Source organism: Aotus nancymaae, unplaced genomic scaffold (assembly GCF_030222135.1).
Source record: "Aotus nancymaae isolate 86718 unplaced genomic scaffold, 86718_ANA_hifiasm-v0.15.2.pri h1tg000059l, whole genome shotgun sequence".
Lineage (NCBI taxonomy): Eukaryota > Metazoa > Chordata > Mammalia > Primates > Aotidae > Aotus > Aotus nancymaae.
In genome coordinates, this window is record NW_026988473.1 from 50,939,872 (window position 1) to 50,963,614 (window position 23,743).

The window sequence follows — 23,743 nt, forward strand, 5'->3', positions numbered from 1 at the left end:
CTGAAAAACTAAGAACTAGTAGTATAAGCAGGCTATTTAGAAATATGGAGATGATAAATCCCAGAAGAGATAGCTGGGAGAAAAAAGATTAGATCTAGGGAGTAGAAACTGAGTGTAGAGGGCTGGGACAGAGTCTACTGTTTTTCAGTATAAACCTGGTGATATTATTTGATTTATTAATGTAATAATAATAAAAATGAATCTGATTAATGTGGTATTTCATTTATTTGAAAATCTTAGGAGGAAGGACTGTTTTCATTAAGTTTTTTTTTTTTTTTTTTTTTTTTTTTTGAGAGGGAGTTCATTATGGTTGCCCAGGCTGGAGTGAAATGGCATGATCTTGGCTCACCACAACCTCCGCCTCCCAGGTTCCAGTGATTCTCTTGCCTCAGTCTCCCAAGTAGCTGGGATTGCAGGCACCTACCACCACAACTGGCTTTTTGTATTTTTAGTAGAGACAGGGTTTCACCATGTTGGCCAGGCTGGTCTCAAACTCCTGATCTCAAGTGATTCACACACCTTGGCCTCCCAAAGTGCTGAGATTACAGGTGTGAGCCACCTCACCTGGCCCTTTCGACATCTTTTTTTTTTGAGACAAAGTCTTGCTCTGTCACCCAGGCTGGAGTGCAGTGGCTCCATCTCAGCTCACCTGCCTCCCAGGTTCAAGCAATTCTCATGCCTCAGCCTCCTGAGTAGCTGGGATTACAAGCGCTTGCCACCATGCCTGGCTAATTTTGTATTTTTAGTTGAGATGGGGTTTCACCATGTTGGCCAGGCTGTTCTTGAACTCCTGACCTCAGGTGATCCACCTGCCTTGGCCTCCCAAAGTGCTGGGATTACAGGCATGAGCCATCACACTGGGCCTGTTTTCATTAAGTATTCTAAGATACTGGGAAATAAATAATACTGATTGGCACCTCTAAAAGGAACTAAAAATTCTCCCCACTTTAGTACTGACCTGCACTGTGGTGTTTTGTTATTTTAGGGACCCCAGTAACTTGTAAGTAGTAGTGGTACCAGTAGCTCTAGAAACATAATATTCTGTCCCCATATATTGTTGTTATTGTGGTGAACACCAGCAAGTGATGCACTTGGTGGCTTTATACGCAGCAATAGACTGAAAAATCCCACTAAACAGGGCTGAGTAGGAGGGAACATCCTAGCGGGTGCACACAATAAAGAAAAGGGCTCATAAGACCTTTCCAGGGAATGCTCAGAAATAACTGGAAGGATGTGTGTATGTGTGTCCCTAGTCATAATCACTGGAGGCACAATACAATGAAATCACTGATGCTGTGCATAACTCCATTTGTTCTCCTGGACTGGTATTGCCTGGGTAAGTGCTGGGTAGATCAGAATGGATGGGATGGAAGAATAAGGGGCATCCAGAGAGCTATTTGATCACTGGAGGGGAAAGGGCATGGGGGGATGCAGACACATGGCAAAACCTTGGCCCAAGATATATTTGTCCCAGATACATAAATTGTCACTTTGCTCCCTCCCTTTGTGACTTCCACACTTATAAAAAAGATTCCTCTTCCTTTTCTAACCATGCCCCACCAGGGAATTTTTCAGGCCTTACAAAGAAATGAGAGGACCCAGGCCAGGTGGGAGGTTACACCTGGACCTATGTCACTCATTTTGAGGAAGGGAGTAGGTAAACCTAGTTACAAAGAAGCAAGGAAAAGAGAGGGAGAAGAGTGGGTACTAAGGCCAGTGCTGTCTGTAAACAGAACAACTCCCATGTGCACATCTTTGGGAACCTCAGCATCCCCTCTCATGGTCAGAAAGAAATCAAATAAGGATTCAAGTAGGTGCTGGATACTTTTCTTTTAGACTAACCAGAGGAGCCTGTCCTATTCACCTTTTCCCTGGTCCCTACAAACATCCTATTAATCTGTCTCCAGGTATAACGATAATAAGACAAAATCCTTACCCTCAGAGAACTCAGAATATTTTGGTGGAGGCTGGAGTATAAAGGCAAATGTGAAAACTTAATTTTATCACAATGGGGTAAAGTTAAGAGATCTACACAAACATAGAAAGGAGTGCGCTTAGGGAAGGTTTTCTGGCTTGACCCCTGACCTAAAGGAAAAGTAAGGGTTATCTAGATATGAACAGGGCAGAACAAGAGAAACTGACCCCTCCACGTCTGTTGAGTCACTTGAAATTACATTCATTTTTTGGCAGACATACACTTCCCCCAAACATTCAGCTCTAGCTGTGCCAGTTCTTGTCAGCCTGCTCCTTACCTGGGCCTAAGCCTTCATTGTCTCCAGTCAGGCAACTATCTCATAGTCACACTCCACTCATGGCAGCCACATTCTGTATTCGAGAACAGCACTTCCTAACAGCACTATAACATTTTATAGTAGCCACATTTAAGAGGTTAAAAAACAGGTGAAATATTTTACTAATATATTTTATTTAACCTAATATTATCTAAAATATTTAAATCATAAAATTATTGAAATATTTTTCATTTTAAAAATATTGTCTTTGAAATTAAATAGTCTTTGAAATGTGCTGTATATTTTACACAGCACATTTCAGTTCAGTCTAGCCACATTTCAGATGCTCAACTGCCACATGTAGCTAGCTAGTGGTTATACCATGCAGCTCTAATATTCTGCCCAGACTGAGTGTGCTTGGTGTTTCTCCATTAAACAGATGAGGCCCATCAGACTGATGCACAACTATGTATTTTCTCTAAGCCTTAGTACCTCCCCCGCCTTGAAAAAATTCAGAAGGAAGAGAAGGCTTATGAGGTTTCATACGGCAGGCACTCCCTTTAGAGGCCAAGTCTAGACAACCCTAAACTGACCCCTAACTTGCAACTGAATCACCTTTTAGCAATCAGATCCAGTGCCTCACTGACACATTTGACCCAGCGAGTCTCCAGTTTGTCCTCTGGCCAGCAGAACACCTACTAGAAAGCCTTGATCATTCATCAGTGTAACAGCACCTTCACAGGGCAGTCTGGTGAGAGGACGTCTAGCCCTGCCGCTCTGGTTCCTGTTGGGAACAATATCAGACACCTTCTTGTGTTAGATTCACACGAATCTAAGAATCACATGGGCGAAAAAGATTGAGAACATTCTGTTAAAACATTTCCAGAAATTAGAAAAGGACCATCTTTAAAAATCTGTTTAGGGATTAAAACACGGGTATTACATGGAGCATAAATTGAAATCCATTCCCTCATACTGAGCCAAAAACTACAGGCCCAGAGAAGGGAAGTGATTGGCCCAACCAAGGTCATTTAATAAATCCCTAGAGGCTGTGATGATCCCTGCATCCTTGCCACTATCTCCATTGTCTCCACTAAAATATTTCAGTGGAAGACTGTGCCAATCTAAAGTACTCCTAAAGTACTTGCTGAGAATGACGGCTCTGGGGAGATCAGTTGGCAGCCCTGAACAGGCACTGCCTTACCGGGGCGTAGCGCCCCAATTCGCCACCTCCAGGAGTTCTAGGCGGAGGATACTACTGGAGCAGTTATTTCGCCAATTCCCTATCTCCCGGAGCCTGGCCCGGCCCAGCCCAGCCCCGTCGCTGTGACCCACTTCCTAGCTGCAGGCTGGACCTAGGGGAGGCAAGCGGGGAGCTCCAAGGGGAGGCCACACCCACGAGGGCAGCTCACTGACTTAGAAAGCCGACAGGGTACTGTGTCCAGGAGGCGCGTGGGCAGCAGGTTAGTACCTAAGGTGCAGGGACCACCCCCAACCCTCTGACTGGGGGTGGGCTTCCCAGAAAAGCATGGCTTGGCCAGTTCCAGTCCCGTTTCCACGCTCAGCACCCGCCCTGCCTGTGCGCGAACAGCTCCGGCCCGCATGGGCAGCCAGAGGCCCCTGTGTGACACCCGGAGTTTACTGGGGTCTCCGTGCCGGGAGGACTTTTCCAGCTCAATGGTGACTCCATAAACCTGCAGCTTCTGCGCCCGGGGAGGATATCCAAGAGCTGCAAAGCTCTACTGGGCCCAGGCTGCCACCCCAGAAGTCCCCTTCCGTCCCAGTGCCGAGGTGAGGCAGGGCCGGGCGCCGGGACCACGCAGCCTCCGAGCCCTTCGCACGGGGAACCGTTTCCGGGGCGGATGCTTTTTGCATCTGAACCAGCGCACCCGGTGACGCCTTCGCGTCCAGGCGGAAGTGGGCGGAGGATCCCCAGCTGGGTCCTGAGCCTGAGTCTGAGACCGAGCCGGGAGCCGGGAGCCGGGAGCCGGTCGCGGGGGCTCCGAGCTGTGGGACCGCCGGGCCCCCAGCGATGGCGACTCTATGGGGAGGCCTCCTTCGGCTTGGCTCCTTGCTCAGTCTGTCATGCCTGGCGCTGTTCGTACTCCTGCTGGCGCAGCTGTCAGACGCCGCCAAGGTGAGTCCCGCCCAGTCTCGCTCCTGACGGAAGCTCCTCCCCTACCACCGGCCTTGCGGAAACTGGGTCTGCCAACCTGCTGCCCAGCCCATTCCTGACAGCCAGACCCCTAGCCTCACAGCCCCTCAGACCCCCGCCGCCACCAGCAACCCCCATCCCGACTGCCCGGCGGCACTCTTGCCCTCAGCCCCGACTGCCTGGCAGTCAGCGTCCCACAGCCGTCCTCAGCCCCGACAGTGCCCACAGCCCGGACAACAGCCCCTCCCCGCCTTGACATTTGCCTTCCCAGCCCTGGCCTCACGCTCCTTTCACTTGACAATCTTTTCACTTCCGAGAGCCTTTAGCTTTCCACCTTACGCTCTGACAGCCCACCTGCGCCCTCCGCCAGCCTCACAGGCCCCTCATGCCCCAAGTTAGAATGATAGGAAGCATCCATCTGACAGAAGGCTTCCCTGTCAAGGACCGACTCAGCTCAGCTCACCCCTAACACCTCCCTTCCTGTGGTGGGAACTTACCCCTTCTGGCCTGCTTCCCTCCTAATAGCACCTACGGAGCATCTCTCACCTGCTTCATATTCTCACCTAACTCCCTCCAGGAGCCCCTCGATCCATTTCTTGCCTTCTCCCTTTCTGATAATTTAGTGGGTAAGGGAAGAACCAAACTACAAGAGAGGTGAGGGTGTGGCCTCCCTGGTTTGATTTCTTGACCTTCTAGACCCTTCATGCTGTTCGCTGGTGCCCCAGCTCTCCAGACCTACCCTGGCTCCATGCATACCTGTGCTTCCTCATTGATGAGCTGCTCATCATTGGGGTAAACAGAAGGGATTCACATTAGTATGATAGGAAAACAGAATGATACTGCATTATTAAAAATAAGAGCTTTAATTTCTAATTCCTTTAAATGTAGGAGTGGGAAAAGGTTACAGGCAGGCAAATGGTTTTGATTCAGAGATTCTTTTTGAAACCTTCTCTACCTCCTACCAGAAACAGGGACAGCAGCACATCTCCTGACTTTCAAAACATTGCTGGCACCCTCTGCATATCTTGCCTAACTCTCTATATTGTGATCATGTATTTGTCAATCTCCTTTACTAGGGTGTGTCCTGATTATCAGCAGAAACCATGTCTTATGCTTATCTGAATCCACCTCATTGAGCACAAGATCTAAGACAGAGCAAATGCTCACTAACTGGTTGCTGAATACATTTGTGAATTGTCAGTAGCTCTGCCGGAAGTATCACTGTATGTAGGAGGAGTGGGCAAGGTCCTCTGGGGACTGATGAGCCACTTCCTTCTCAAATACATTCCCCTTTGCTGAGGAAGCATCTCCTCTTTTCTCTATCCACATACTTAGTCACTTGTTCCTCCACCTCTTGAAACTTGTTTCGTTGGTAGTTGTTCTCTCCGTCAACCTGGAATTAGAAGCAAAGTTTCCTGGGAACATATACCAAACTGATCTCAGTTAGAGTCAGGCTACTTCCTGTGTGCATTTCCTTTCTAGTTGTAGCTGGGTGCCTTTAACATTTCATCCCTTCTATGGGACTCTGGCCCGACCAACCCCTTTTATCCATGTCAGTGCCTTTTACCAAGGGGTGAAAGGATGATACGTAGAAGAATTGTGACTTTTTTGTGAATCATTTTTAGTTTGATTCTTTCCCAGCCTTTAGTAATGAACATTATTTACAGGCACAACTATCTGTTTACTATGTGTCTTTCTAGTGGCAGGTAAATGATAATAACATTAGCATAATTTGATTGTCATGTGACCCATAAATATGGTTAAGTCTTAGATCATGTATTAAGTATTATTTCAAAATAACTACATGTAATATATAATGATTCATTTGCATTACCACAAAGGACTGTGGCTTTTAAAAACTTTGTCAAAGTTAAAGTTTTAAATGAATGATTTTAGAATATTTTGTAGAAGATGCTTGGCAAAATGTATACGGTACAGTTTTAAAAAATATTGATGAACTATAAAATGAACTATAAAAAATATAGTCAACACACTATACTGTTTCCATTTTGGTTACAGAATTTCGAGGATGTCAGATGTAAATGTATCTGCCCTCCCTATAAAGAAAATTCTGGGCATATTTATAATAAGAACATATCTCAGAAAGATTGGTAAGTATCTGGATTACTGAATTAACCTGTCACATTTCTTTCTGTGGTTGTCAGTGTTATCCCAGAATGTTCATCAAATGCATAGTTTTCTTTTTAAGTATTTCCTTTGAAGCAAAAATGTAAAATTATATTTCCATTTGAAAAAGTGAGAGTAAGGCCCTCAGTGCATGATGCAGGCTTAAAGGTATACAGCCAAAACACTAAGACCCAGGTAGGCAAAGTTTCATGGAGGCATATGACTGGGTTTGTGGCACCTAAACTATCCATAGCTATCTTCCTGTACCCCCTTAAGTTTTGGTGAGGGACCTTTTTCCCTCTTGCTTTTCAGTGGAAAGTTAGCGAGCCTTCTTTATCTGGGTTATAATTTTTACAGCTTGTAGGTTTTGGTGATGTATTGCCAAGTATGTGAAGCTATGTTTACAAGTATCAGAAGGCTCAAGAAGAAATGAAAATGAGCTATGTATGTCAGAGTTTCCCATTTGGTGTAAATGAAGAAGTTATAGGTGTGGTGAGATATTACCTGTTCAGCCCTTGGGCAGTCAGGCAGGCCTGTGATGACTGGGGGATCCTGACTGACCAGCCACCAGCAGCCTTCTCTGCTTGTCCCAGCAGACCTGACAAATGATAGCTTTTTCTATGTGTGCCATGAAACAGTAGGGATGCAGTTGTGTTACAGCAGGATGAATGTGTTCCTTCCCATGGAATTGTCATGTTTTATGGTTTGTAACCACAATAGATGATGGATGGGATAGGAATTTAAGAAAAATACTTCCAAATGGTAGGAACTTTCACATGTACCTGATTTCATAGCTAAATAACCAGCAAAGAGTTAGAAACAAGATTATATTCATTCAGTAGGCAGTATTCCAATCTGTTAAAAAGAAAAGGCCATCTTCAAGTATGTTTAGTTTCTCTGATGCCATTGTCTATTCTTCCCTGATATGCATTTAGATTCAGTCTCATATTTGGTAAGTGTGTTCTTGAGAACTTGTGAACCTCCATGTTCCACTTTAAGTGGTGTCATATTAACCAAGTGGTTTGGGTATATATTCTTATAGGTTTTATATCAGGAAGTTACTTTATATGATACAAGAATGTTTAATAAAGCTTTAATGTTACGTCTATAAATTTTCCAAATTTATTCAGCGCTTACAGTTTATTATCAGTAACGAAATACGATGCCTGTCTCTTAAGTAGCAAATGAACTCACTATTCAAGTGTTTAGCACTAATCTTTTCACTAACTTTTTGTTATTTCAGGCTCAGACAAGACCATAGGTCATTCATCCTTCGTTACTAGTAAAAATAGCTTTGAAAACAGTAGAGGCAGGGCACAGTGGCTCACGTCTGTAATCTCAGCACATTGGGAGGTCAAGGCAGGTGGATCACTTGAGGCTAGGAGTTCGAGGACAGCCTGGCCAACATGGCAAAACTCCGTCTCTACTAAAAATACAAAAATTAGCTGAGCATGGTGTCACACACCTGTAGTTCCAGCTACTTGGGAGACTGAGGCGGAGAATCACTTGAGCCCCAGAAGCAGAGGTTGCAGTGAGCTGAGAATGTGCCACAGCCCTCCAGCCTGGCAGCCTAGGTGACAGAGCAAGACTCTGTCTCCAAAAAAAGAAAGAAAGAAAGAAAACAAACAGTTGAGAATAAGGCTTGCTTGGGGGTTTTCTTCTCTCCCTCCCACTGTTCCTTGTTTCTTTCCTGCAGCTTAGCATTTTTCTAGGGATAGGTTCCCAACTGACACTAAAAATTTTATTTATTTATTTATTTATTTATTTATTTATTTTAAGACAAGGTTTCACCATGTTGGTTAGGCTGGTCTTGAACTCCCGACCTCAGGTGATCCACCCGCCTTGGCCTCCAAAGTGCTTGGATTATGACACTAAACATTTTTAACTGACTTTACAATGGCAGGCAAGTTATGATTCACCAGAATTACGGCTTTACGAGGCCTCCAGTATCTGTGAGGCCCTAGATATAGTTTTACCTGTTGCTTCCTAAGCCTTTCATTTTGTCCAGTTTTTCTTTATGTCTTGACTTACGGTGGCTAAGGTAAAACTTGGAGTGCTCTGGTTTGTGTTTGGGGTGTGATTTAAAGCTAATAATGTGTTCCTTTTGGCACTAGGGGGAGGTGTTGCCTAGTTCCTTAAGTGGTTAAGCTCTGTCTAGGTCTACTCTCAATGATGACTGGTCAGCCAGAATCAACCTTACTGCTTCCTCTCCGGCCGGGCACAACTTTTGCACAGCACTCAATATCTTTTTGTTATTAAAGTGTGTGTCCTTCAAAAGAAACACTCAATACTTACTTAGCACTTAAAATTCCCAAGTGATTCTTAGGTATTGTTGCCGAGGCTTCTAAAGCGGAAGTAGGAAACCAAATAGGAGATAAGTTTCATTTTCCTTAAGTTCAGAGATAAAGAACTGATGTAGGAAGCAGGAGTCTTGGATTCTGATTCTGGTCCTGTCTTTTTTTTTTTTTAATTGCTGGAGTGCAGTGGCACAATCATAGCTCACTGTAGCCTTGAACTCCTAGGCTTCAGTGGTCTTCCATCCTCAGCCTCCTGTGTAGCTGGGACTACAGTTGTGTACCATCAACCTGGCTAATTTTTATTTTTGTCAAGACTGGGTCTCACTGTGTTTCCTAGGCTGGTCTCAAGTTGGCCTCAAGTGACCCTCACATCTTGGCCTCCTAAAACTCTGGGATTATAGGAATGAGCCATTGTACGTGGCCTGATCCTTTTTCAAATATGAATTTACTCTGTGACCTTCTCTAAGTGTGAGGCTAGATGAGCTCTCTGATCCTCAGATAACCCCTGTTATGGGATATAGTTCCCTCTGCCCGTTTTGTGCCTGCATCCAGTTAGGTACATGCCTGGTCTTCTGTATATTTGGAAGAGATATCACACACATTTATGGTGAGGGTTGTGGGCTTTACCTGTATTTGAAATACTATCAGTGGAAATTTAATTTTTCATTACTGTCTTTGTTAGAATTAAATTACCTGTTAAGGATAACCTAACAACTTTTACCATGTACAATTTTTATTTTTTCTAATGTCACAGTTCAGAGGCAACAGAACATGAAAAGATGAATTTCTAGAAATTAATTTTTGACACAGTAACTGTACATATGTATGGGTACATAGTGATGTTTCAATACATATAAAATACAGTGATTTGATCAGAATATTTAACATCTCACACATTTACTATTCGTGTTGAAAATATTCAATATCTTCCTTCTAGCCATTTGAAACTATAATATACATGATTAACTATAGTCATCTTACAGTGGTGTAGAACATTAGAACTTACTCCTGCTACCAGCTGTAACTTTGTTTCCAAAAAGTACATTTTGGTAGGGAAAGAGAAGGAATCAGCCTAGAGGATTGGGTGTCCCCAAGAGAGTGGGTAAAATAAGATAGGATGGTGTAGTGAAGTGCTTGAGGCAGCCAGAAATGCCTAAGAGATACCAAAAGGTAAGAGAATTGTCCAACAGCTGGCAGGAGGACAGGAAGGCTTGTCCTACTTTTGCTGAAGGTGATCAGAGGAGTAGACTCTTAATAGTTGAGGAGAATAATAATTTAGCTATTATTTAGAATTGACAGATTCCTAGGAAAAATTTGATAGCACTGTGTTTACATAAACCATAAATAATTAGCCTTGAAAATGGGGTCAGGGGAAATAAGTAACATTCAACAAAAACATTCATCTTTTTGTTTTTATTTAGTTATTTGGAATAACCAGTTTTGTTTTTAAATATTTTTATTCTCATTCTACTTCTCCTTGCTTTTTCAGTATATTTGCTCATTAAGAAAAGTGATTGTTTCTTCCTGTGTGTGGCTTTGAGGGTTCAATTTTCAGAGTTTCAGAATTTACCACTCTATTAAACGTGGTAAGTCATTTATTTACCACACTGGCAGTTAAGAATGATGTTGGCTGGGTACAGTGGCTCACACCTGTAATCCCAGCACTTTAGGAGGCCAAGATAGGAGGATCACTTGAGGTCAGGTATTCCAGACATGTTAGGGAAACAAACCAAGACCTGATCTCTACAACAAATTGAAAAATTAGCCAGGCATGGTGGCATGCTCCTGTAATCATAGCTGCTCTGGAGGTTGAGGCAGGAGGATCACTTGAGCCCAGGAGTCTGAGGCTGCAATGAGCTATGATGGCAACATTGCACTACAGCCCAAGTGACAGAACAAGACCTCATCTCTTAAAAAACAAAACAGAATGATGTTAGTTCAAAAAAGAGATAATTGTTTATCTGAACAATGCCCCACATCACTTTAACCCATTTAAAGTAGTTTTGCTTAGTAACTGAGCAAGTCTAAAGATAACTTGATTTGTTAAGTAGTTTTTCTTCCCACTTGGGATTTTTCTGGTGCATTTTTCTAACTGTTAAACTTTGATAATAGACATTACTATATATGTGTCGGTGGCTTCTTAAATGGTTAAATCTTATCAAAATGCTAATATTGAGAGAGGAAATTATTTTACTTGTTTTTTATGCTTTTTCATTGAGTAAGTTTAATGATTATTCTGGATTTCAGGAAAGTTTTGATCAGAGCAAGCAGAAGAGCTAGCTGGGCTTAAGTCGCGTTTTATCTTTTTCAGTGATTGCCTTCATGTTGTGGAGCCCATGCCTGTGCGGGGGCCTGACGTAGAAGCATACTGTCTACGCTGTGAATGCAAATACGAAGAAAGAAGCTCTGTCACAATCAAGGTAAAATATGTATCTCTCTGTCTGTCTATCTAGACAAGACAGAAAATTTTGGACTCCCTCCCCAAAATAAATAGTGGACCTGTTCTGCCTGCCTCACTGAGATGTTTTGTGGATTAGTTAGGGCATGTTAGATAGATACATGAAATGGCACAAAAATGCCCTATGTGTAATTAGCATATTCCAGAAAGATATCCCAGCTTCTGTGTACGCCATGTGTGCCAGAGGCTGAGAGAGCATTTTTAAGCCCTCCTTTCCTTGCCTTTCCAACCCTTTAAAAAAATTAAATATATAGTAATTATTCTAGAAATATTACTTCTGGATTTTAAGATTTCCCTTCTTCATTTTCTGTAGGACAGAGGTCCCCAGCCCTCAGGCCACTGCCCAGTCTGTGGTCTGTTAGGAACAGGGCCATACAGCAGGAAGTGAGCAGTGGGCCAGTGAGCGAAGCTTCATCTTATTTACAGTCGCTCCCCCATCACTCGAATTACCGCCTGAGCTCCACCTCCTGTCAGATCAGCAGCAGCATTAGATTCTCATAGGAGCGTGAACACCATTGTGAACTACATATGTGAGGGATCTAGGTTGTGTGCTCCTTATGAGAATGAGAATCTAGTGCCTGATGAACTGTCCCTGTCTTCCATCACCCCCAGATGGGACTGTCTAGTTGCAAGAAAACAAGCTTAGGGCTCCCATTGATTCTACATTGTGGTAAATTGTATAATTATTTCATTATATATAATAATAATAGAAATAAAGTGCACAGTAAATGTGCTGGAATCATCCCCAAACCATCCCCCACCACCTCCAGTCCCTGGAAAAATTGTCTTCCATGAAATTGGTCCCTGGTGCCAAAAAGGTTGTCGACTGTTGCTGTAGTAAATAGAATATAGAAAACTCTCATCACCATTTTGTATCTCTAATGAGTTCAGTTACTTTATTATAGTAAATTTTTTTACATGGCACTTCCCATTCCTTTTACCCCAAAGAAGCCCTGTGGGGAATCTGGGTTGGTTAGTTATAATAGTCACAAAGATTTCTGCTGTGATTGACCCTGTGGAAGAGCTCTTGCTCCAGCAGGGTGCTGAACTGTAGAGAAATCCTCATTGTACTATTGTTCAACAGATTTGTAAAAAATACACAATTGATGTATCCTGAAAGTCACTTTTTTTTTTTTTTTGAGAGAGTCTCGCTCTGTCACCAGGTGCCAGGCTGGAGTGCAGTGGCACGATCTCGTTTCACTGCAACCTCTGCCTCCCAGGTTCAAGCAATTCTCCTGCCTCAGCCTCCCTAATAGCTGGGATTACAGGCACGCGCCACCATGCCCAGCTAATTTTTGTATTTTTTAGTAGAGACAGGGTTTCACCATGTTGGCCAGGATGGTCTCAATCTCGACCTCGTGATCCACCCGCCTCGGCCTCCCAAAGTGCTGGGATTACAGGCGTGAGCCACTGCGGCCAGCCAAAAGTCACTTATTATAAGTATCCAGTTTTATAAACTTCAGTAGATTTAAAACATTTTAAAATCCAGTTTCAGGCATGGTGGCTTACACCTATAATCCCACCACTTTGGAAGGCCAAGGTGGGCGGATCATCTGAGGTCAGAAGTTCGAAACCAGCCTGGTCAACATGGTGAAACCTTATCTCTATTAAAATTATAAAAATTAGCTATTTGGGAGGCTAACGCATGAGAATCACTTGATTCTGGAGGCAGAGGTTGTAGTTAGCTGAGATCGTTCCACTGCACTCTAGCCTGGGTGACAGAGTGAGACTGTCTCAAAAAAAAAAAAAAATCCAGTTTCAGGACATTTCTACCACCCCAAAAAGATCCCTCATGCCCATTTGCAGTTAATCCTATTTCTAGCTCCACCCCCAGACAATCGCTAGTCCATTTTCTGTCTCTACATACATGGACATTTCATGTATATGGAAATCATACAGTGTGTTGTCTTCTATGACTAGCTTCTTTCATTTAGCATGTTTTTGATGTTTATCCAAGTTGTAGCATGTATCAGTACCTAATTTCTATCGCTGAATAGTATTTCACTATATAAATATGCGTTTATTAGTTGATGGACATTTGGATTATTTCTGAGTTTCTACTATTATGAATAATACTGTCATGAATATCTACATAAATGTCTTTGTATGGATATATGTGTTTTCCATTCTCCTGGGTTAATTCCTTAGAATGGTTAAATTATGTTTAACTTTTTTTTTTTTTTTGAGACAGAGTCTCACTCTGTTGCCAGGCTGGAGTGCAGTGGCGTGATCTTGGCTCACTGCAGTCTCCACCTCCTGGGTTCAAGCGATTCTACCTCAGCTTCCCTAGTAGCTAGGATTACAGATGTGCGCCACTACGCCCAGCTAATTTTTGTATTTTTAGTAGAGATGGGGTTTCACCATGTTGGCCAGGATCGTCTCGATCTCCTGACTTTGTGATCCACTTGCCTCAGCCTCCCAGAATGCCAAAATTACAGGCATGAGCCACTCCGCCTGGCCATGTTTAACTTGTAAGAGACTGCCAGGTTGTTTCCTAAAGAGGTTGTACCATTTTACATTCCCACCACAGTGTATGAGGGCTGTTTCTCCACATCCTTGCCAACACTTGGTATTGTCATTGTCCATTTATTTGATTGTAGTCCTTCTAGTGTGTGTGTCACATTGTACTTTTTGTCAGTGCATGAATTAAGGTCACAAGAAAAATCGGCCAGCTGGGCACAGTGGCTCACGCCTGTAATCCCAGCACTTTGAGAGGCCAAGGCGGGTGGATCATGAGGTCAGGAGATCGAGACCATCCTGGCCAACATGGCGAAACCTTGTCTCTACTAGAAACACAACAAAATTACCTGGGCATGGTGGTGCCTGCCTGTAGTTCCAGCTACTTGGGAGGCTGAAGCAGGAGAAAGACTTGAACCTGGGAGGCGGAGGTTGCAGTGAGCCGAGATCACACCACTCCACTCCAACCTGGGCTACAGAGCAAGACTACATCTCAAAAAAAAAAAAAAAAGGAAGAAAAAGAAAGAATCGCCAGCCTAGAAAATACTTTTGTATATCTAAATTGATCTAAAGAGTATTCTGTTGAATTACATTTTCTGTTGGGGTTTAAGTTGTTTTGGCAGCAGTCCAAACATAATGTCCTAGCTGAATCTAGGAGATTATGTTCAGCTGGGAAAAACAACTGCTGTGCTAGCAGTGGTGACAAGTGATTAGCAGTAGGTGAAGATGAAGTCTTGAAGACTTGCAAAAAGATTCTAAAGATCTTTCCTCTTTTTCTTAAATAACACTTTGGTGAATAGTTGAGTTTATTTCTTACATTGCTATCTGGTTTGTATAGAAATCCTATATGCTTAGCAGGTATGTCAGTCAGCTTTACTATTATCATACAAAATTCTGATTTATGGGCTTGATCAGAGATGTAACTTAATTTTCAATTTCCTTTAGGTTACCATTATAATTTATCTCTCCATTTTGGGCCTTCTACTTCTGTACATGGTATATCTTACTCTGGTTGAGCCCATACTGAAGAGGCGCCTCTTTGGACACTCACAGTTGATACAGAGTGATGATGATATTGGGGTAAGTTCTCAGCCTGCCCTAGCTGCTCATGGCCAATCTCTATCATTTGATGTGAGGTGCAAATGAAAAATAGTCACATACAGATGTTCACATGCTGAAGCAGATCCTCAGCTAGAGAAGCTAAAAACAAACAGTTCTGATTTCAGTATATATCTCTTTATGAAGAAATTGCTTGATGAAGCCATAAATGTCATGATTTAAACTGACGATCTTTGGTAAACGTGCATACAGGGCCTTGCTTTCAGTACCAAGGGCACAATTTTATTGCCATTCCCTGTTTACATTGAGAAAAGTATGAGACCATTTTCTCTTCAAGCTCTCCTGCCTTAAACACTTTTCCTGTCAATATCACCAAATATTTTAGATGGCACAAAGGTTTTAGTCAAGGGAAGTATGAAGATCATGATGTTCTTTTCTTGATGAAGTACAGCTTGCAAACCTGCTGATGTTTTATATTTCCTTTTTTTCTACTGCTTAAAAAAAATCTGTGGGCCAAGTGTTGGGGCTTACACCTGTAATCCCAACACTTTGGGAGGCCAAGGTGGGAGGATCACTTGAGCCCAAGAGTTCAAGACTCGCCTGGGCAACATGGTGAGACCCCATCTCTACAAAAAATAAAAACATTAGCCGGATATGGTGGTGCATGCCTGTGGTCTGAACTATTCAGGAGGCTGAGACGGGAGTGTCACTTGACCCCAAGAGTTCGAGGTTGCAGTAACTGTGATCACACCATAGGACTCCAGCCTGAGCAACAGAGCAAGAAATCTGTCAAAAAAAACCACAATAAAACAAAACTTGAGATCTTTAGAGAAAAATAAAACCATCACTACCATCACGCTAGATTATCGTCCTATCTTTAAAACACACACACGTGTGTGTACATTATATATGTGCATATATGTAGTATATATGTGTGTGTATATATATATAGTTGGCATAATCAGGGTATAAATTGTTTCATGGGCTTTTTGTTTATTCACAAATGTCCAGAAATGGACATAGTCCACAAACTTGTTATTCAGTCTAGCTTAGAGAATTTTTTTCTTTTTGAGACAGTCTTGTTCTGTTGCCCAGGCTGGAGTACAGTGGTATGACCTCAGCTCACTGCAACCTCTGCCTCCTGGGTTAAAGCAGTTCTCCTGCCTGAGCCTCCCAAGTAGCTGGGACTATAGGTGTGCACCACCACACCTGGCTAATTTTTTTTTTGTATTTTTTTGTATTTTTTTTGAGACGGAGTTTTGCTCTTGTTACCCAGGCTGGAGTGCAATGGCACGATCTCAGCTCACCGTAACCTCCGCCTCCTGGGTTCAGGCAATTCTCCTGCCTCAGCCTCCTGAGTAGCTGGGATTACAGGCACGCGCCACCATGCCCAGCTAATTTTTTGTATTTTTAGTAGAGACGGGGTTTCACCATGTTGACCAGGATGGTCTCGATCTCTTGACCTCGTGATCCACCCGCCTCGGCCTCCCAAAGTGCTGGAATTACAGGCTTGAGCCACCGTGCCCGGCTTTTTTTTTTTTGTATTTTTAGTAGAGATGGGGTTTCACCATGTTGACCAGGCTGCTCTTGAGCTCCTGACCTCAGGTGATCCACCTGCCTTGCCTCACAAAGTGTTGGGATTGCAAGCATGAGCCACCATGCCTGGCTGAATATTTTTTTATCATTATCCTGAATGGAATTGTTTCTGAATTTTCCATTCTGTCATTATTATATATAATTAGTTTTAGAAATTACTTTTTCTTATGGGTTATTACATTGGACTGTGTTCCATTTTAAAATGGATAAAATTTAAAATAGTTTTAAGATTCAATTCAAAAGCCAAACCGGAGTGAGCCCTTGCCAACCACAGTCAAAAGTCTTTTTACCCTGGAATGTCTGTGAATCTATAGGCACAGACATTGAAAGTCTGACTTAAACTACATCCTTCCTTTACAGCATTAAATATCTGTTCCCGATTTCAGAAACAGATAACACAGAACATAAAAGAAATGGATGTAGAGATGAAAACATGTAGGGCAGGCATTTAATGGTGGGGCCACATGCTCAGTAATCGTTTTGTCCACCAGTGGTTCATTCTGCCTGTGTGTTAACTATTTGAGAACGTTGTCTGTGGGAACCCTGGCTGAGTCCTGGATGTCTTTTAAACTGATTCTAGGCAGGGGGAGGTTTTCTGATCAGAGCTGTGAATTTATAGTAACAACTCTACAAAAATAAGTGAATTTTAATTCTTAAAACTGTTGCTTATCCAAGATGTGAGTTCTTCACTATGTACTTTAAAAATGTTTTTGTTAAATTCTGTTTTCATTTTTCTGTTTTTGTTCAGTGTAGAGCATTTTAAAGCAAATAAGAGTACAAATAGTTAAGCTCACTGCAAGTAGTCACAGTATTTACTATATCATATATCCATGACACACCATCATTATTACCAAAGCATTACACTAAAACATGTTTTGTATTTATTGTACTTTTATCAGGTGTAAAAGAACAAACATAAGGGTAAATCTCTATTTGCATTCCGCCAGCATCCATGACCATGAGCAGCTAGTTCAATCTTGTTCTGATAGGTAGAGAGCAGACTCAAAGGATTACCTGATTTGTTTAGTCTTTTGAACTTGTTCCTTAAGATTTTTCTCCCTTACCTTGAAGCATAGATAACAGCACTAGGAAGTGGAGAGGTCCTCTGCTGATCAAGTACATCCTCCTTCCCAGCATTGCTTATGTCAAAACAAACCAGTGCTGATAATATTTTCTTCCTCTGGTCCTTGACTCAGGGGATGCTATTTTATACACAAGTTCATTGAAGCACCGTATTCTTATGGTGTCATTTTAATCTACCTGACCAAAATCTGTTTTGAGACAAAATAACACCAAGTCAGGGTTAGGAGGCTAAGTTTTAGTCTTTGTGCTAATTTGTTAAATGACCTTGAATTTATTTCCTTAATGGGAAATCAAGCAATTCTATAACTTTAGCCTGACTCCTTTTTTTCTTTTTAAAATGTAAGAAAAAAAGCTAAAAAACATTTTAAGCCTCATGGAATTGCCTTTATTATTTTCATTTGTAAGGTTAAAAGTTTAAAAATAAGCTATAGGTCCCAGCTACTTGGGAGCCTGAGGCAGGATTATCACTTGAGGCCAGGAGTTCAAAGCTTCAGTGAGCTATGATTAACCTGTGAATAGCCACTGCATTCCAGCCTGGGCAACATGGCTAGACCCTATTTCAAAACAAAAAAATAAAGGTTCATGTCTAGTCTGGGCAATATAGTGAGACCCCATCTCTTTAAAAAAAAAAAAAAAAATCCCACTTTTTAAATAGAGTTTTAGGGTTTATACAAGCCATTACCTGAATTAAGTGAAAAGTTGAAGGAATTTTGGCAAAAAAGAGGAGGAAAGATTCTTTATAGGAAACTCTTTGATGTCTTTCAAATGTAGACATTGTATAAAATATCTTGCTATTTAAAAACAAGACCAGGTGTTCTAACTCCTGTAATTACAGTTATGTGTTTATGTACATAGCTTTCCATATACATGCTGACTCCTGCCCTGGATATATAATAGAGCTTTTTCAAACACACACAGCAAAATAATGTCATTTCTTTCCTAGAGGCAAAGTTTAGTGTAAAAGGTACAACTTGTGACTTGGATCTTCTGTTGGAACATTTAGAAGCTTTGCTAACATGGGGTTCAGGAAAAAGATAAAGGAAAAGGCAAACAAAAGCAATAAATTACTATTGAATGCTTTTTGTCATTTAGACAGCTGTGTTTATATCTCATTCATAAATAGATTAGCATAGTGGTTTCCTGTGTAATGACTACAAACATCCAGTTGCACTGGCTTACTTTGACCAGGATAGGTTGGTTTTCTACTCATATACCTGGGCAACCCTTCAGTAGCCTCTTTCCTTAGGTGGCAGCTTACATGGAAGCCACCGGGTGCTTAACAATGTAAGATTCAAGTCTTTGTTGAATAGAGATGCTAAGTAAATGATTTCCTACTATCCTTGGTAATAGAGAGTGATTGTAGCACTGGAGCTGCGTCTCTCTTCATTACAGATTGGGAAGCTGGGAAATGAGGAAGCTTTTGGAAGCTAGTCCAGTTAGTGTATGTGTTGAGGATACAGGGACAGATTAAAAACAACCAAGATTCGATTCTGTCAGTTTACCCTCCCAGAGTGAATATGGCCCCAAGCTGGCAAGAAAACAATTCTAATGGAGACAGGAAATTAAAAGACAGATCTTTCCTCTGCCACAGATTAGCAATATAGTATTGAATAAAGCAAGGGAAGACCCTACTTCGTTCCATATCTGTAACATGGAGAAGTATTAACACGAAAATCGATTTTGTTTTCCCTACCAGTTAGGGAAGCCTTCTTTTTAACACAAATGACCACTGTCTTTTGCTTGGTCCCCACTTCTTTAAGGGAAATATCTTTGGAAATGATGACCCATAGGAACGTTTCACAAATATTCCCTCATCGCTTACGTTTCTTGAACCACCTAGGTCTGTGCTTGAGTTCATACTGTATCTGGTAGTTGAGTGCTTAGCCAAATAGATGCTTTGTTGTTTGAAAAGTTCACTTGCTCCCCTCCCCTCCCTCCCCACCCTTCCTCTCTTCCCTATATTCCCTTCCCCTCTGTTCCCCAGGCCTCACCTCCCCTCCCTATATTCTCTTTTTCTCTGTTCTCCTCCCCTTCCCTCCCCTCCCCATATTCCCTTCTCCTCTGTTCCCCTCCCCTCCCCTCCCTTCCCAAAAGAAAAAAAAAAAAAGTTCACCTACTTCTATCTCTGCGGCGGTCTGGTGACTGTTTTATGTCTGTGTTTTACACTGACTGTGCCATCTCTAATGTTCTCCATTCCTGGACTTTTAGGATCATCAACCTTTTGCAAATGCCCACAATGTGCTAGCCCGCTCCCGCAGTCGAGCCAACGTGCTGAACAAGGTAGAATATGCCCAGCAGCGCTGGAAGCTTCAAGTTCAAGAGCAGCGAAAGTCTGTCTTTGACCGACATGTTGTCCTCAGCTAATTGGGAATTGAATTCAAGGTGACTAGAAAGAAACAGGCAGACAACTCAAAGAAATAATTGACTGGGTTTTGCTGGGTTTCATTTTAATACCCTGTTGATTTCACCAACTATTACTGGACAATTCAAAACTGGAAGCAAAAACATGCTTGATTTTTTTTTCTTGTTAATGTAATAATAGAGACATTTTTTAAAAACACACAGCTCAAAGTCAGCCAATGAGTCTTCTTATTTGTGACTTTTACTAAAAATAAATACGCCTGTAAATTATCTTGAAGTCCTTTACCTGGAATAAGCACTCTCTTTTTCACCACATAGTTTTAACTTGATTTTCAAGATAATTTTCAGGGTTTTTGTTTTTTTTCTTTTGGTGGGAGAGGGGAGGGATGCCTGGGAAGTGGTTAACAACTTTTTTCAAGTCACTTTACTAAACAAACTTTTGTAAATAGACCTTACCTTCTATTTTTGAGTTTCATTTATATTTTGCAGTGTAGCCAGCCTCATCAAAGAGCTGACTTACCCATTTGACTTTTGCACTGACTGTATTATCTGGGTATTTCCTGTGTCCGCACTTCATGGTAAACTGGATCTGAAATGCCTGGTGGCTTTTCACAGAAAGCAGATTTTCTTCATGTACTGTGATGTCTGATGCAATGCATCCTAGAACAAACTGGCCATTTGCTAGTTTACTCTAAAGACTAAACATAGCCTTGGTGTGTGTGGTCTCACTCATCTTCTTCTAGTATCTTTAAGGACAGATCCTAAGGACTTGGACACTTGCAATAAAGAAATTTTATTTTAAACCCAAGCCTCCCTGGATTGATAATATATACATACTTAGCATTTCTAGTCGTGTTGAGAGGCAGCTGTTTGAGCTCCAATGTGTGCAGCTTTGAACTAGGGCTAGGGTTGCCGGTGCCTCTTCTGAAAGGTATAACAGTTATTGGATAACTGGCTTTTTTCTTCCTATGTCCTCTTTGAAATGTAACAATAAAAATAATTTTTGAAACATCCATCACTGTATCTATATCTCCTTTTTCCTCCTCCCTCTTTTGCTGTATGAGATTGAAGATATAAAGATATTTTGTACCCTGTTCTGAGACTACTGTTTTAATACCAACCTAACTGTAAAACATTGGTGTAAATTATCTGTGTGTGCATGTACAGAAAGACAGGATATATGAATTTTGGGGTGGGTTTCTGAAAAGTACACTAATATTTTGATAAATTGGGAGATTTTTAAGTTCCTGAAGGAGAAATTCTTGGCAAAAAAAAAATAGAAGTACATTAAATTCATAAAAGTGAGGTTTTAGGAGCTGTTAATGGGGTTTTGGGGGTTTAGTACAATTTAGTTTTTTAAGCACCCACAAATATAACTAAAATTATCTATTTTATTGTTAGTATTAAAAGATTTAAGTTCAACCATGACCAAGTAGAATTTATCCCAGGTATGCAAAGCTGGTTCAACATTTGAAAATAATGTAGACCATCACATCTAAAGGAGAAAAATTACATGACCATCTCAGTAGCAGAAAAAGCATTTGACAAAATAACCCCATTCATGATAAAAATTCTCAGGAAACTAGGAATAGAGGGGAATTTCAACTAGATAAAAAAATAAGCTTACCAAAAAAAACCCACAGTTAACATATACTTAATAATGAGAAATTACAAGCTTTCCCCCTAAGATCAGGAATAAGGCAAGGATGTCTTCTCTTACTACTCCTTTTCACCCTTGTACTGGAAGTCCTAGCCAATGCAATGAGACAAGAGAAGGAAATAATAAAAGGTATACATATTGGGAAGGAAGAGAGAACTGTCTTTGTTTACTGATGCAATGATTGTCTATGTAGAAAACCCAGAAGAATTGACAATAACAAAAGACTAGAACTAATAAGTGATTATAAAAGGTTGCAGGATGCAAAGTTAGTATACAAAAGTCAATCAAACCAAGTGCAGTGGCATGTATCTGCAGTCCCAGCTACTCAGGAGACTGAAGCAGGAGGACTGCTTGAGGCTAGGAGTTTTGAGGCTGCAGTAAGCTATGATTGCTGCATGAATAGCCACTGCACTCCAGCCTGGGAAACACAGCAAGACCCTGTCTCTAAAAAATGTCAATCACTTTCCTATATGCCAGCCATTAACAGTAGATTTTGAAATTAAAAACAATACCCTTCACAGTAGCACCCCCAAAATGAAATACTTAGGTATTAATCTAATAAAATGTGTACAAGATCTCTATGAGGACAACTGCAAAACTTTGATTAAGTAAACCAAATAAATAAATGAAGAGAAATTTCATGTTCACTAATGGGAAGGCTCAATATTGTTTAGATGGCAGTTCTTTCCAACTTGATCTATAGATCCAGTGCAATCCCAATCAATATCCTAGAAAGTTATTTTGTGGATATTAAACTTATTCTAAAGGGTATAAAAAGGCAAAAGACACAGAATAGCCAACACAATATTAAAGGATAACAACAAAGTCAGAAAACTAGCACTACCTTTGAGACTTACCGTAAAACTACAGTAATCATGACAGTATGCTACTGGCAAAAAAGGTCAGTGGAACAGGATACAGAACCCAGAAATAGGCCCATATACATACAGTCAACTGATCTTTGACAAAGGAGCAAAAGCAATACAATAGAGTAAAAATAGTCTTTTCAACAAATGGTACTGGAACAACTGGACATCCACATGCAAATAAATAAATCTAGATTCATACCTTACACCCTTCACAAAAATTAACTCAAAGTAGATCATAGGCCTACATGTAAAATGCAAAACTACAAAACTTTTAGAACAGAATATCCAGATGGTGGTGATGACATATCTGATAAAGGACTGCTATCTAAAATATACAAAGAACACTTAAAACTCAAGAGACAAAAATTTTGATTTAAAAATGGGCAAAAGTCCTGGACACCTCACCAAGAAAGAGATACAGATGGCAAATAAACATATGAAGACATGTTCCACATCATATGTCATCAGGGAAATGCAAATTAAAACCACAGTGGGATACAAATACACACCTATCAGAATGGCCAAAATCTAGAACACCAATAACATCAAATGCTCTCACAGATGTGACGCAACAGGAACTTTCGTTTATTGCTGGTGGGAATGCAAAATGGTTCCGCAAACTTACAAAACTAAACATACCCTTACCTTATGATCCAGCAATTGTGCTCCATAATAATTACCCAATGAGTTGAACTCTTAAATGTTCACACACAAAACCTGCAGGCAGATGTTAACAGCAGCTTTATTCATAATTGCCAAAATTTGGAGGCAACCAGGATTTCCTTTAGTAGGTGAACGGATAAACAAATTGTGATACATCCAGACAATGGAATATTCAATACAAAAAGAAATGAGCTTTCAAGCCATGAGAAGACATGGAATAACCTTAAGTGCATACTATTAAGTGAAAGAACCCAATATGAAAAGGCTGTATGCATAATTCCAATTATCTGACATTGTGGAAAAGGCAAAACAATGGAGACAGTAAGAATATCAGTGGTTGTGGCTGGGTGTGGTGGCTCATGCCTGTAATCCCAGCACTTTGGGAAGCCTAGGAGGGTGGATCATGATGTCAGGAGTTCAAGACCAACCTGACCAACATGGTGAAACCCCATCTCCACTAAAAATACAAAAATTAGCTCGGTGTGGTGGCATGCACCCGTAATCTCAGCTACTCAGGAGGCTGGGAATCAGAGGTTGCAGTGAGCTGAGATCACACCACTGCACTCCAGCCTGGTCCACAGAGCTAGACTCCATCTCGAAAAAAAAAAAAAAATCCAAGATGGCTGAGTAGGAGCATCTCTGGATTGCAGCTCCCAGCGAGAGAGCGGAGGATGAGCGGTCACTGCATTTCCAGATGGATTTTTATTGCCCACAGACCAGGAGATTC

At 41.4% G+C, this 23,743-nt stretch overlaps 1 protein-coding gene and 1 long non-coding RNA gene across 2 annotated transcripts; one reads left to right on the forward strand and one right to left on the reverse strand.

Annotated features, from left to right (window-relative positions):
* The first annotated feature begins 4,140 nt into the window (after positions 1-4,140).
* Positions 4,141-20,918, forward strand: TMEM9B (TMEM9 domain family member B). The gene is made up of 5 exons (XM_012456700.3): positions 4,141-4,368; positions 6,406-6,497; positions 11,122-11,230; positions 14,671-14,805; positions 19,672-20,918. The coding sequence occupies exons 1-5, from the start codon at positions 4,264-4,266 to the stop codon at positions 19,825-19,827; spliced, it is 597 nt and encodes a 198-aa protein (XP_012312123.2). The 5' UTR covers positions 4,141-4,263; the 3' UTR covers positions 19,828-20,918.
* Positions 14,684-22,741, reverse strand: LOC135270110 (uncharacterized). The gene is made up of 3 exons (XR_010338355.1): positions 19,581-22,741; positions 17,445-17,651; positions 14,684-15,570 (listed from the first exon to the last, which is right to left on the reverse strand). It is a non-coding gene; the product is annotated as an uncharacterized LOC135270110 (long non-coding RNA).
* Positions 22,742-23,743: the final 1,002 nt, after the last annotated feature.